This window comes from Salvelinus namaycush, chromosome 23, assembly GCF_016432855.1.
Source record: "Salvelinus namaycush isolate Seneca chromosome 23, SaNama_1.0, whole genome shotgun sequence".
Taxonomy (NCBI): Eukaryota; Metazoa; Chordata; class Actinopteri; order Salmoniformes; family Salmonidae; genus Salvelinus; species Salvelinus namaycush.
This window is the reverse complement of record NC_052329.1, coordinates 31,309,283-31,324,082: the sequence shown is the minus strand read 5'-3', so window position 1 is coordinate 31,324,082 and position 14,800 is coordinate 31,309,283. Positions and strand designations below refer to the sequence as shown.

Sequence of the window (14,800 nt, the reverse complement as noted above, 5' to 3'; positions counted from 1 at the left end):
CTACAAATGTCAAATTCGGTTATCCAGAGTGTAGCAGTTTGCTTCTGGTGTCTTACTTGTCGTCCTTGCGCATTCCGTTCTGACTGTTGAAATTGAATGGGTCCGTGGCGGCGGACGTGCCAAAGAGGTCGTCGAACCTGGGTTCTACCACAGCAGCCTAGTCGGAACCAACACAGCAAGACAGAGACAGACAGTCGTTCTATAGGCTTTAGGTTTCATTAGGTTCAGTTGACAGACACAGAACAACTAAGACAGAGCACAGGAAGGGCACCGTCTGTAACATGGCATATTTGGTGAAAAAAATGTATTCCGTGTATGAGTCAGCTAGTGCACGAAATTCATCTTTCACACACAATAAGGCATGTTACAAACGGCGCCCCATAAGAAAGCAGTAATGAGACATGTTCAGATGGGCTACCGGCTGGACGGGGACGTCAGTATCCACCAGGTCCACCATGTGTTCCGTCTCGGGGGAGGACGACTCAGCTGGAATAACTACCACGGGACTGATGTGCTCCGACAACGCCGACGCCCGCAGGAAGTTAGGTGGGTTCTGACAGCAGAGAGAGAGAGCGAGCATAATTAATCAAATTGTATAGCACTTAACCCAAGTAGCCGAACAGCAACCTGGGCCCAAATTCCTCAAGAGTAAGCAAGGGCAACAGAGAAAATGGAAGACTATGTTCATGCGTGTGTGAATGATACAGTATTTACTTGAAAATACACAGCAGAGATCCTGTCTAATCTACAGGCTAGTTCAGGAGGACTCTTACCTCAGGTAACTGTGGGATCTGAATGAGCCTCTTGAAGTACTGCAGGTTACTGGAGCGGTAGAACAGACTCTTCAGCCTAGCAGAGACAACACACACACCGATGAAACACTCCACCTTCATCATTACAACTTAGTTAGGTCAGGTGGCGGAGCACTATGAGCTCTGGTCAAAACTAGTGCACTACATAGGGAATAGGGTGCCAATTGGGACTCGGTCCATGACTTGTGTGTGAACTGACTTCTTGAACTGCTCCTGGAAGCGGTCTCTGTGGCCCTGGAGTGTGTCAGCAGGAAGGCCTGGAACAGACAGACAAACAGTTTTGGAATGTGTGTGTATGTGAAACTACTGAGAATGTGGATGTACTACAGAGTGTGTGTGTGTGTGTACTAAGGTTTTAGGCATTTCCTAACCCTATGATATGACCAAGAAAATTATGTGAATTATGTGCCCTTGGAATAGCCACAGTTTGTCTGGGAAGGTCACAGGAAAAACTGTTGGCCTTAGATTAGTAGCCAAGTATGAGGTATTCAGGCTGTCACTCTGCTATTTGTCCAGCGGGGGGTGTGTGTGTTGGACTCACAAGAGTGCAGCTTGAAGAGCAGCTTGACGGTGTAGTCGTACAGGTGGCTGCTGTCCAGGATGACCTGGATCAGTGGAGCCAGGCGACACTGGCCTGCCGCCGTCACCGACACAGACCGCGACATGTCCAAGGAGCTGAACACTGCAAGGGAGGACACACACATCAGTGATCATCTCTCTCTCACACACACAGTGTGTGCGTGCGTGTGTATGTGCACACAGGTGGTCAGGCAATCAACCAATGAGTATGTACTCCAACAGTCTCTCTTTCTTCCCCTCTCATTACAACTCTCTTTCAGTCCCTCCATCGCCTTTGCACTCCCTCCCTCCCGCTCTGATGCCAGTCCCTACGGACCCAGTCGTTCCGTCCACACAGAGGTGTGGTTTCCTGTGCATCCAAACCCTGACACACACAGTCAGGGCTCTCAGCCTGCAAAACATCTCTCCTGATGGGAGGCAAAGAGTCTCTGTGTGTGTGAATGACATGAGGAGACAGGGTAGAAATGAGTCCAACTGAGAGTGTTCAAATGGAGGCAGAAGGGCAATCATGTTGAGACAAATGGAAGACGAAATATGTATTTTACATTGTGAAGAGCTTATAGTGGAAGGGAAACAGGAGAGTACTGTATAACTCTGTTTTAATGTCCATGCTAGTACACTACATTCAATGAAGCAATGTATTGGGCACACATTCTAAGTGGTATGCTAGTGTGGCTATTGGGACGTAGCCTATGACGCCAAAACCAGAGTCATGTTCATTATGCCCCAAACGGAAGAGAATGGACAAAAACTAAAAAAGGGACTACCTAGACTTAAGAAACGCTCATTTTTGTTTTCGGTTGCAAAATGTTTTACGTTGTGTGCACGGATGAACATGACCCTGACATATAAAAGCTAGAACCAGGTTGTGTGTGAATGCTGAGGGCCAGGTTATGTCACAACACCTTTAGATAAGCGCGGTTGCAGATGACATATATATATATATATAAAAAAATATAAAAGAGAAAGAGACATAGCTTACCACCCAGGAAGAGGTTGAGCTCACACTCCAGGTAGTCCAACATCTCCACTGTCAACTGGAAGCTGTAGTGAGGACACACACACACATAAAGGTGTTGGATTAGAGGGTTCACAGCATGTAAAGTGGAGGCATAGCCTACACATCACACATACAGAGGCTGTAAGACCCATGTAGCAATGACCCAGAGTTGGTTTGTATACATATAACAAGAGTCATATGCTCTATATGGAGTCTAATAGAAGGCAATAACAAAAATAATGCCCTTTCTTGTCATTTTCAACACCTGTAATCATAATCAAAGGGAACATTGGGGATATATTAAAATATGTATCATTATAGATCCAGCCCTCTGTGGTTCAGCGGGAACAACAAAGGCAAGCGACACTCACAAGTTGTTGACGTCGTTTTCTCCCGCCTCGTCAAGCTGCCTGTTTGACATCTGAAGGTTTCCGGGGAAACGGGGATTCTGGGGGAGAGAGAAGAACGAGTCATATCAGAAAATGGGTCTGAATCTGAATTGTATTTCCGTGATTCCTCGTCTCATCTCGCATTCCCTTCTTCTCAAAACGCATCGGAGGAGAAGACTCAAGGTCTTCTGCTACAATGTTCTTTGAGAAGGAGATGAGGAGATAGGACGTGAGGAATCAAGGAAATACAATTGAGATTTACCCTCGGTTTTTCCCAATTCAATAGGCATCTATCTCCATAAATAAAAAAATAAAAAAATCAGGAACAATGACTAAAACCTCCAGAGCAACACCAAGTCTGCTGCCTGCAGTATTTCACTGAGCTTAGCGGTCTATGAACTACTGACTCCTAAATGGCCATTCGTTTTAGAGACGTGTGTCTGTGTGAGGAATATCCCTAGAGAAGGGTATATGAGAGAGACAGAAGGGAGACTGGTCTGTCTGTCAGTCATACAGGCTGGGGCACTACTCACTTTGACGTGGAACTCCATCTTGGTGATAAGCAGTTTGAGGTAGATGCTGCACAACTTCCCATAGCCTTCACTCAGGTGACCCTGAGGGCAGAGGGGAACAGATGGAGTGAGACACCGGAGAGAGACCAGATCAAAGTGAGATAGACATGATCTTCTCCAGTGGCTTGGGAGAGTTCCTAAAGGGATCGCTAGTTGCAGAAGGAATTTTATCATGAAATAAAATGGATCTGCTTCTGCAAAGTCATACACTGTACGAGGGTGTCAATAGTATGTATGTTAGTGGTGCGCGGGTCAGCTCTTTGTTCACCTGCACCCGCTCGTGATTGCTAACCCATCAGCAGAGCCCGACTACGTGATAATGTGAAAATCTGAGGCCCACACCCGACCCTAACCCGCCAATATAGAAAATGCATTGTAGGCTACAGTCAAAGACGGCGGAACATTTTTTTTGACAGGGGGTGCAAGATTAGTTTCGCCTGATTTTAGATATTTTTCTGCTTATAATTTTTTATAATCTATAACTAGATACACGCAGCTTCTCTTCTGTCATTATATGTTGCCCTAGAAGACAAAAAATGCTCACCAGAATAATATCATAAATGGATAGAATGTATGTTTAAATCTAGTTGATGTCAGTAAAGATCTATTTGTCATCTCTGCTTCTTCGCAGAGCAAATATGTTTAGGGACCGGGGATAAAATGCAATAACTAAAAATATAAATAAGACTGTGCATCAGTTTGACAGGTTGCAAGGAAATAGAAAGCTGTGAAAACAACCCAACATGTTTCTGATAAGATCTGAGTTCGGCTCAGATGCATATTTTATGTGGTTGAAATACTTATCAGCTTTTATGATGCTGATCAGAATCGCCTTTATTTGCCAAGTATATTTACACACTCGAATTTTACTTGGCGATATGGTGCTGCTATTGAAAGACAACATTAAGAGTCAGACAGCTGGTTGAGAGAATGCCAAGAGTGTGCTAAGCTGTCATCAAGGCAAAGGTCAGCTACTTTGAAGAATCTAAAATATTTTGATTTGTTTAACACTTTTTTTGCTAACTACATGATTCCATATGTGTTTTCATAGTTTAATTCTTCACTATTATTCTAAAATGTATAAAATAGTAAAAAATAAAGAAAAACCCTGGAATGAGTGTCCAAACTTTTGACTGGTATTGTACATATAAAGATTTATATCTGTAGAGGTGCTGACTGAACATTTGCATTCTTTCAAGATACTGAAATAAAATATTGTTCCGGATAAATAAAATATTGTTGCCAACATTTGGTGTATAATTTCACTGTAAGTAATGCTTAATTCTGCAGGAGTTAATATTAAAGCTGTGAGATGTTATTTACCTCCAGTCAGTGTCCAGATTTCAGTTTCTATTGAACCCATCTGAACAGCAGACTACAGTTCCCTTGACGTGCCAGAGGCCTATTTGAAGGCCTAAGGCGCGCGTACAGTTAGGCCCTAAAGCTTAGGCTTGCTTACGCACGAATGCCAGATAGCCTAAAATAATGAAAGAAAAATGTATAATTGTTGTGCAATTTATATCTATAGGTATTATTTTCTCTTTATTCAACCTGACCCCCAACCCTTCATTCACACCATTTTTAAATGACCTTAAACCTGCCCGCCCATAGATATAACCACAAGGACTGTGGGTTATGAGTCAATCCATGCATCATGTAGTGTGTGTGTGTGTGTCAAACTGAATAGCCAGCTATGAAGTCAATTGCTTCTTCTCACTTCCCTTTCCTTGGGCCCTCAGTGTGATGTCACAACAGGAAGGAAGCAGTACTGGTCATCAATGTCACTCACCCAGAGTCCAAGTATATTTTGTACCATTAGCAAATACCAAGAGAGACCCAACTAAGTGTACTTCCAGAAAAAGGTGACTAGTCCCTACTACCCCCCTACTCACTGAATGCCTGAGCAGTAATCATTTTTCTACTTTACTGCTGCAACCCAGAGGCAACTCTTTTGTTGAAACAGGGTTATTTCATGTAAAAATAACAGTCAACAGTCCTGAATCAATCATTCACCTGGATGGAAACAGCCCCCCCCCCCCCCAAAAAAAGCAATAGTTTATACACAGTAGCACCATTAGGATACCATAACAGCAGCGTGTGTATTATTCAGTCTGACTCCGGTTTAGCAGAACCACATTGCTGTGTGACTGTCACCTATTATAATGTCGGTCTCTCCGATGGCAACACTGACAGCAGACACAGCATGGACACACCACACTGATAATAATGATGACATGGTGGTGATGATTTTACTCCCTCAGTCACTGTACATGACATGTGTGTTCTAAATCACATCATATTCCCTATGGAATGCCAATTTATCTGAGTGCCAGTTCTGGTTTTCATATGCACATTTTTGTCTAACAGTTTCATTTAATTTATTATAATGTCTTCATATCTCAAAATGGCTAATCAAAATTCTATCAAAATTTACATGAAAATGATACAACCCTAAAAAGTATGTCAACTACATAAAAGTAGCGTACATATAAAGCCAACAAATAACACTGCAGCCTGCAGGTAGAAAATATCCAGAGAAAAATAAGACTATAAATCACATTGGCAACATATGGCCTGTCTGCAACGCACTAGAAAAATTGTATCAACTATTAACTTGGTCAGGCCTGAAGTTCATGCTAGAAAACTTGCAACATTCTATAAAATATTCTGGGCCCTCAAAGTTTCCTGAACCAATGAGCTCAGGACAGACACAGCTGTAGGCTATTTACACAGGGGACAAGCAGTAGGACTAGTAGTAGGACTATTTTCCACTGGATCAGAGCATGCCATTATCCCCTTCCACTCTGGGAGAGAAAAGGAGAGCTGGAAAGATTTGTTTAATACATTGAGGAACTATTGTCATTCTCAATGAATGTAGAAACAAACTTTGTTTGCTTGCTGTTTGAGGTGAAGAAAACATTACTTTGAGAAGATCCACAGGTCATTAGTGGTGCGTTAAGCCAATCAGAAATACCATCAGATCCCCAAATGGGCACATTTATATGCCTACATTTGCACGCAGGCCAGGTAGCCTATAGGTCTACTTCTACGGGTAATCAGGTCCGCGTCCTTACTCAACATTGACAGGAGCACTCCAAACAAAAGACAATGACTAAATTAACAAAACTCGTAAATGGAATTAAATAAACAAAAACTACTTTCTCACAAGTGTAGCATAGGTTGTGCACTCTGCAAACAGCGTGTCCATTCCGACATTCCGTCCATTCCAGTAAATGTACTACTGGTGATATACAGTGTGTAATGAGGAATTGATATACACTAACAATCAAATGCAAACAATTCACACAACAATGAATGTGCACAAATTGGCGGGAGAGCGTGCATTCTAGAGAGAGACGTGTATTGTGTATCTTAGCCATACTTCCCTTCTTCTTGGACTGTGCCATCCCCGGCCTCCGCAATGGATTAGTTCACCGAGATGGGTGCGAATAAGACATGCGTCTCATGTGCCATAAAAAAATATATATATGCTACTGCTCGACCCCCCAAAAATTGCATTTGACCAACATATCTACCAAACGACTAATTGCGGTCAGCCCTACCCTATATAGTGCAGTACTTCTGAACAGGGCCGGCAGAGGGCTCTTGTCAAACTTAGTGCACTATATAGGGAATAGGGTGCCATTTCTGACGCTGCCAATGTGTCCATGCCAGCCTGCCGGTTAAGAGTGGTAGACATGATGACTGGGGCTGAGAGTTTTTCCTGGCCTTAGGGCCCTAATGGCAACCGTCGGTGCTGTGTTCTGGTCCTTACCCACATTCTGCTCATGTCACTGAGGTCCGCCTTGTTCCTCATCGAGTCCTTTATCACCTGAACACACAGAAAGATAATTTAGACAAGGCTGAAGCCACAAGCCAAAAGTTCAGAATGTTGCTGATTACTGTATGCATTGTGTGGGTGTGTTCAAGGCCAGTGTGTTGGGCACTATGCTGATAATTTGCATGGGGCGTGATGCTAGTCCTTGGAGGTTGTAGCTAATTTGGCTAAACTGATGGTTGTCATCTCACTGTACCGTAGGATATATTCATAAAAGTAGAGGCTATGTAGCCTGGCCCCAGATCTGTTTGCGTTTGGCATGACAATGCAATATGATTTGGCAAGGCAGCACATACAAATCTTGGACCAGACTAACGGCTATTCTGAATTAAGTGCAAATCTCAAATGATATTCCCTATGGGCCGGTTTCTTGGACACAGACTAAGTCTAGTCCTGGACTAAAAGCATGGTCAACAGAGAATCTCCATTTAAATATATTTTTTGTCCAGAACTAAGCTTGATCTGTTTCCGGGAAACCTCCCCTATATTTAGTTGAATTAAACCTTATTTTATCAGGTAAGTTAACAGAAAACACTCACTCATTTACAGTAATGACCTGGGGAAGAGTTGCAGGGGAGAGGACAAGAGAGGGGTTGAAATTAGCCAATTGGCAGCTGGGGATGAGGAGTGCCGGATTAGGAATTAAGACAGGGCAACCAGGGTTAACACCCCTAGTCGTGGGATAAGTGTTGTGGGATCTTAGGGATCACAGAGCGTCAGAATGTCAGTCTCCCATTCAAGCCCAACCCTAGCCCTATCCTGCTTAGCTTCAAACCAAAGCCAGCCGAGTAATAAACAGGGAATATTGTATCATTTGAGACCTCTTGAGCACAAGTCTACGGAGAGATGGGCATGTTCCTGGCATGCAGCATGTTCAGGATCGTGTTCATTAGTCACCAAACGAAAGAAAACGGAGTGAAACTGGGAGGGACAACAGAGTCTTGTCCAATAACAAATGCTCATTTCCGATGCAAAATGTTTTCTATTGCACGCCTTAAAGATCGAGACCCAGGTGTGTGCCCCATCAGGGCTGTGTTGGTGGGTTCAGACTTACGTTGGGATGGCCGTCTCGCAGCAGCTTGTGGAAAACGTGGCAAAACTTCCAGCAGAGCACCGCATTGCTGGAGAGCGGCAGCCGATTGACAGCCGCCCAGAAGGTGTGGGCGCCCTTCTCATGGTGGGTCCCCAGGATACAGGGTGAGACGAACCAGTCAAGGAGAAACACACAGGAGATGGCAGAGAGAGCACACATACTCTGACGAAGGCTGCTATGACAAAATGTGCTGGGGGAGTTAAGAGGTGTTTTGCTTGCCTATTCAACATCCATTGTTCTCTCAAGAGGGGCTGAAAACCTCACACATCTCTAAACATATCTCACAGAAAGACCGTACGGAGCCGTCTGTCTCTCGGTCTCTTTCTCAGACACACAGCTAAATGAATGGCCTGGTCCCTGCCGACAACCACGGTCAGGTTACAATATTGTTTTTGTTTTGCACAAACAAAGCCCTGAGTCATGAAGGAACATTCAAGAGCTTCCACAAACATAACCCTGAGTCCTGAAGGAACACTCAAGAGCTTCCACAAACCCATGGGAATCAACATAAACACAGCTCTCCTTTCTCTCTAGTCAGAGGAAAACAGATTCTATCCAACACACACACACGCTACCACTACGCACGCAACTAACAGACACTGCACACACACACAGCGACACACCCGACTCCAAAGAGGATATTCCTGGCATGCTTCTCTTTGACGGCGACCTCCTGCGTGTTGATGGCCTTGTTGATGCTCACAGTCTGTGCAGAGGAGGAAGTGGAGGGAAAGAGGAAAGAGACAGAAAATACCAAATCAGGGCAATGCTTTTCACTCCTCACTCGAGGAACACAGAACACACATATGATTCTTTATTTTTAGATGATTTAGCAGACACCAAAGTGAATTACTGTTAACCTCTACGGGCTAGGGGGCAGTGTTCGGAAGTTTGGATAGTCTGACATGCCCAAAGTAAAACTCCCTGTTACTCAGGCCCAGAAGCTAGGATATGCATATAATTGGTTGTATTTGATAGAAAACACATTGAAGTTTCTAAAACTGTTACGATAATGCCTGTGAGTATAACAGAACTGATATGGCAGGTGAAAACCCAAGGAAAATCCACCCAGAAAGGACCCATAAAAAGGACCCATATTGCAGTACCTATGGCTTACACTGGATGTCAACAGTCTTTATAAAAGGTTTCAGGCTTGTTTTTTGAAAAATGAACAAGTAGTTGTAGTTTTTCCAAGGTGTCCCTCATTAGGACTCTAGTCTTGTGGCGCGCGTGAATGAGGGCAAGCACTTCGTTATTTATTTCCGGTATTGAACATACTACATTCCGTCTTAAATTGTATTGTTTATTTACATATTAGAGTACCTGAGGATTGATTAGAAACATTGTTTGGACGAAGTTTACCGGTAACTTTTGGGATTGTTTTGTCTGCATGTTGAACGAGTGGATTACTGAATCAAACGTCCCAACTAAACTGACTTTTTGGGGATATAAAGAAGGACTTTATCGAACAAAATTACCATTTGATGTGTAGCTGGGACCCTTGGGATTGCAAACAGAGATAGATCTTCAAAGGTAAGTGATTTATTTTATCGCAATTTTTTGTGATGCCTCTGCTGGTTTGAAAAATGTGTATAACCATTTGTATGCGGGGTGCTGTCCTCAGACAATCAAATGCTATGCTTTCGCCGTAAAGCCTATTGTAAATCGGACAAAGCGGTTCAATTACCATGATTCTAAGCTAAAGAATGATGTATGAGAGTTGTATTTTCATGAATGTTTAATATTACGATTTTTGTATTTTGAATTTCGCGCTCTGCAATTTCACCGGATGTTGTCGTAGTGGCACGCTAGCAGGACACCTGGCCCAAAGAGGTTAACACATTCAGTAGGCTACAGGTCTATGTGGCCTATGATAGGGCAATCAAAGCCTAACCCTAATGTTTCAAACACCATACTTTAACTGAACCATTAGAACACACACAGTGACAGCAACTAAACTCAGAAAAAAGAAAGGTCCCTTTTTCAGGACCCTGTCTTTCAAAGATAATTTGTAAAAAGCCAAATAACTTCACAGATTTTCATTGTAAAAGGTTTAAACACTGTTTCCCATGCTTGTTCAATGAACCATAAACAATTAAATGAACATGCACCTGTGGCACGGTCGTTAAGACACTAACAGCTTACAGACGGTAGGCAATTAAGGTCACAGTTATGAAAACTTAGGACACTAAAGAGGCCTTTCTACTGACTCTGAAAAACACCAAAAGAAAGATGCCCAGGATCCCTGCTCATCTGCGTGAACGTACCTTAGGCATGCTGCAAGGAGGCATGAGGACTGCAGATGTGGCCAGGGCAATAAATTGCAATGTCCGTACTGTGAGACGAATAAGACGGCGCTACAGGGAGACAGGATGGACAGCTGATCGTCTTCGCAGTGGCAGACCACATGTAACAACACCTGCACAGGATCGGTACATCCGAACATCACACCTGTGGGACAGGTACAGGACGGCAACAACAACTGCCCGAGTTACACCAGGAACGCACAATCCCTCCATCAGTGCTCAGACTGTCCGCAATAGACTAAGAGAGGCGGGACTGAGGGCTTGTAGGCCTGTTGTAAGGCAGAGCCTCACCAGACATCACCGGCAACAACGTCGCCTATGGGCACAAACCCACCGTCGCTGGACCAAACAGGACTGGCAAAAAGTGCTCTTCACTGACGAGTCGCCGTTTTGTCTCACCAGGGGTGATGGTCAGATTCGCGTTTATCGTCAAAGGAATGAGTGTCACACCGAGGCCTGTACTCTGGAGCGGGATCGATTTGGAGGTGGAGGGTTCATCATGGTCTGGGGCAGTGTGTCACAGCATCATCAGACTGCCTGCAATGACAACAAGCTCAATCTCAACGCTGTGTGTTACAGGGAAGACATCCTCCTCCCTCATGTGGTACCCTTCCTGCAGGCTCATCCTGACATGACCCTCCAGCATGACAATGCAACCAGCCATACTGCTCGTTCTGTGCGTGATTTCCTGCAAGACAGGAATGTCAGTGTTCTGCCACGGCCAGCGAAGAGCCTGCATCTCAATCCCATTTAGCATGTCTGGGACCTGTTGGATCAGAGGGTGAGGGCTAGGGCCATTCCCCACAGAAATTTCCGGGAACCTTCAGGTGCCTTGGTGGAAGAGTGGGGTAACATCTCACGGCAAGAACTGGCAAATCTGGTGCCAGATGGACTGGCACCAGGAGATGTACTGCAGTACTTAATGCAGCTGGTGGCCACACCAGATACTGACTGTTACTTTTGATTTTGACCCCCCCCCCCCTCCCCTTTGATCAGGGACACATTATTACATGTCTGTGAAACTTGTTCAGTTTGTCTCAGTTGTTGAATCTTATGTTCATACAAATATTTACACATGTTAAGTTTACTGAAAATAAACGCAGTTGACAATGAGGACGTTTCTTTTTCTGCCGAGTTTATATAATAAAACAATTGTAACAAAAAAGGGAATACTTGTACCCTACTTGTTCTGAATATTCAAGAAAGCAATCCTCAGCAAACTGGCCCAGTGTGGGCTTCACTTGTCCAGTTGCATGTGGTGGTAGTGGCCTACCTCCAGTTCTGAGAGGGTTAAACAAACAAGGCTGAGCAAATGCAAAAGGACACACACACACACACACACACACACACACACACACACACACACACACACATCACAACCCCATCAGCCATCTGCCAGGTAAACATCTGATTCCTCACACACACTCCCAGAAAGCCTTCCATACCTTCCAAGAATAATCATTTCACTTCAGGGTTGTCATTTTTCAAAATCAGGAGACATTCTTTTAACTTCTGTGTAAAGAGCCACATTCTTTTTCCCTTTAGTGATAGGCCTATTAGGAGTATCCCTTTCAGGCCTATTAGATATTGGCCTCCATCTGAATGGAAAAAGCAGCCCCCCTATGCACCTCCAACTCTTCTCGGAGCCTTTAAATCAGGGATGGGCAACACATTTTGCCATGGGGCGGAGAGAAATGTATGCAGTTTTTAAGTGTATTTCCTGCAATTCTACACATTTTGTCATGACTTATGCCATGTTAATATGATATCCGAGTGAGAATGACTAACAAAATCAATTACCCCCCCTCAACCTGGTCTATTATTCAACCATGATTACAACAAGTTTAGATAGATTGGTAAGTTAGCTGGCTAGACTAAAACAATGTCAGCTGACATGACTAACTGAGTGACTGACATAACGAGAAACTGCTGATGCACATCCACATTTCAAAATTGCAGCTTGTGTATCCTACTATTCTAACTCTCATCAGTAAGTAGAGACCCCGAAAAATGTGTGATTTATATAAATATAGATAGATCTGTGGGCCTACAAAAGATGGGCGGCCCAGCAGGTGCCCATCCCTGCTTTAAATGAATAGCTGTGTCACATGTAGCATGTTCTCTGATAAAGAACAGTGACATGGAGGTCTGAAGTGGAGTGGTTGCAGGGAGTGTCACAAAAGGACAGGCCAGGTTGAATAATCTCACTTCCCCCAGATGTCCTGAGTCCTCTCTGGGAGGGGAAGCAGAGGGTGATAAATCATCACAGGTCCACTTCCCTGGGAGCGCAGGAAGTGTGTTGGTTTCACATGAAGGAAGAACTTGCTGAACATGGCATTCAGAGGAATAGCCTAGGTGTAGTACACTACACAGTCATGCTTGGTTGGAGTAAAGTACACACCAGAAGCATATGATGAGCAAGTCACAAGTCGAACCCCAAATTGTCTATTCTGGTTGATTTTTTGGACACCTTGTTCAGTTGGACATGTAGATCACAGAAACAATCTACATATTACACACACACACACACACTAGGGGCGCAACAGTCATGACGAGAGCAGACAAAATAGACTACGTTTCTGTGTGTCTTTTTCTCTCAGCCTCATTACGAATGGCATATCCCAGCTCAAGGTGACAAAGACGGGCTTTGTATTGACAAGATCGATTCACAGGGTGACTGTCATGAAGTCACAGCTGTGCCTTCTGAAGAGGAAGAGAAGAATGCAGAGCTGGCCAACAGCTCTCAACACACACTGCTACCTGGTTTAAATTCCACTCCAGCCGTGTCTCTGTGCTTAGCTTGTAGGCCTGCAGAGGACGAACCACAAACCATGCTCAAATCTACTAGCCATGCCTTCGATCAATAAAACATACATGCAGGGTTGATATGGACACTGGTGCTACTGGTAGAACTCCTGTTGTTACATAATCAAGCACAAGCCAAGAGGTGTGTGTGTGTGTCATCATGTCAACACAGAGCCATATATATCTGACCAAAGTCTCCTGTGGTTTCCTCTGTGTTTACTGAAGATCTGACCACAGGCAAGCTAATGTTTGACCTTTTCAAGTGTCACCATTGTTTGTCTGTGAGAATCCACTGCAGGATGGATGAGATACTTATTGAAAACCGCTTAGGAGGAGACTGGACAAAGGACAATATCTCATATCTAGATTCCACTTGGATATAAATACTGCAAATACAGTCTACAGCATCTTCTATACTGAACAAAAAAATAAAACAATTTCACCGAGTTACAGTTCATATAAGGAAATCAGTCAATTGAAATAAATTAGGGCCCTAATCTATGAATTTCCCCTGACTGGGAATGCAGATATGCATCTGTTGGTCACGGGTATATCTTTTTTTTTAAATATATGTATGTATGTATATATATATATATATATATGGGCGTGGATCAGAAAAGCAGTCCGTATCTGGTGTGATCACCATCTGCCTTATGCAGAGCGACATCTCCTTAGCATAGAGTTAATCAGGCTGTTGATTGTGGCCTGTGGAATGTTGTCCCATTCGTTTTCAATGGCTGTGCGAAGTTGCTGCATATTGGCGGGAACACGCTGTCGTACACGTCGATCCAGAGCACATCAGACCATGGAAGAACTGGGCCATTTTCATCTTCCAGTAATTGTGTACATATTCTTGTGAAATGGGGCTGTACATTATGCTGCTGAAACATGGGGTGATGGCGGCAGATGAATGGCACGACAATGGACCTCAGGATCTTGCCACGGTATCTTTGTGCATTCAAATTGCCATCGATAAAACGCAATTGTGTTCGTAACTTATACCTGCCCATACCATAATCCCACCGCCACCATGGGGCGCTCTGTTCATAACGTTGACATCAGCAAACCGCTCGCCCACACAACGCCATACACGTAGTCTGAGGTTGAGAGGCCGGTTGGACGTACTGTCAAATTCTCTAAAACGATGTTGGACGCAGCTTATGGTAAAGAAACAAACATTCAAGTCTCTGGCATCAACTCTGGAGGACATTCCTGCAGTCAACATGCCAATTGTGTTGTGTGACAAAACTGCACATTTTAGAGTGACCTTTTATTGTCCCCAGCACAAGGTTCACCTGTGTAATGATCATGCTGTTTAATCAGCTTCTTGATATGCCACACCTGTCAGGTGGATGGATTATCTTGGCAAAGGAGAAATGCTCACTAACAGGGATGTAAACAAATTT

At 43.9% G+C, this 14,800-nt stretch overlaps 1 protein-coding gene across 5 annotated transcripts in view; it reads right to left on the bottom strand.

Moving 5' to 3' along the window:
* The window catches only part of LOC120018293 (huntingtin-interacting protein 1-like), a 40,341-nt gene that overhangs the window by 17,358 nt on the left and 8,183 nt on the right, over positions 1 to 14,800 (bottom strand). For 4 of the 5 annotated variants that reach the window (XR_005472204.1, XM_038961420.1, XM_038961418.1 and 1 more), the window contains exons 1-12: positions 10,551 to 10,586; positions 8,926 to 8,989; positions 8,245 to 8,387; positions 7,128 to 7,184; positions 3,314 to 3,394; positions 2,763 to 2,839; positions 2,374 to 2,435; positions 1,354 to 1,494; positions 1,012 to 1,069; positions 774 to 849; positions 419 to 553; positions 57 to 157 (exon numbers count right to left, since the gene is read on the bottom strand). Coding sequence is in view for 4 of the 5 variants with exons in the window: in XM_038961420.1 (XP_038817348.1) it covers positions 57 to 157; positions 419 to 553; positions 774 to 849; positions 1,012 to 1,069; positions 1,354 to 1,494; positions 2,374 to 2,435; positions 2,763 to 2,839; positions 3,314 to 3,394; positions 7,128 to 7,184; positions 8,245 to 8,387; positions 8,926 to 8,989; positions 10,551 to 10,574 (1,019 nt within the window). In the remaining variant the exon portion in view is untranslated. Of the gene's footprint in view, positions 1 to 56; positions 158 to 418; positions 554 to 773; positions 850 to 1,011; positions 1,070 to 1,353; positions 1,495 to 2,373; positions 2,436 to 2,762; positions 2,840 to 3,313; positions 3,395 to 7,127; positions 7,185 to 8,244; positions 8,388 to 8,925; positions 8,990 to 10,550; positions 10,587 to 14,800 lie in introns of those variants that run through there. The other variant, XM_038961419.1, reaches the window with a different exon arrangement.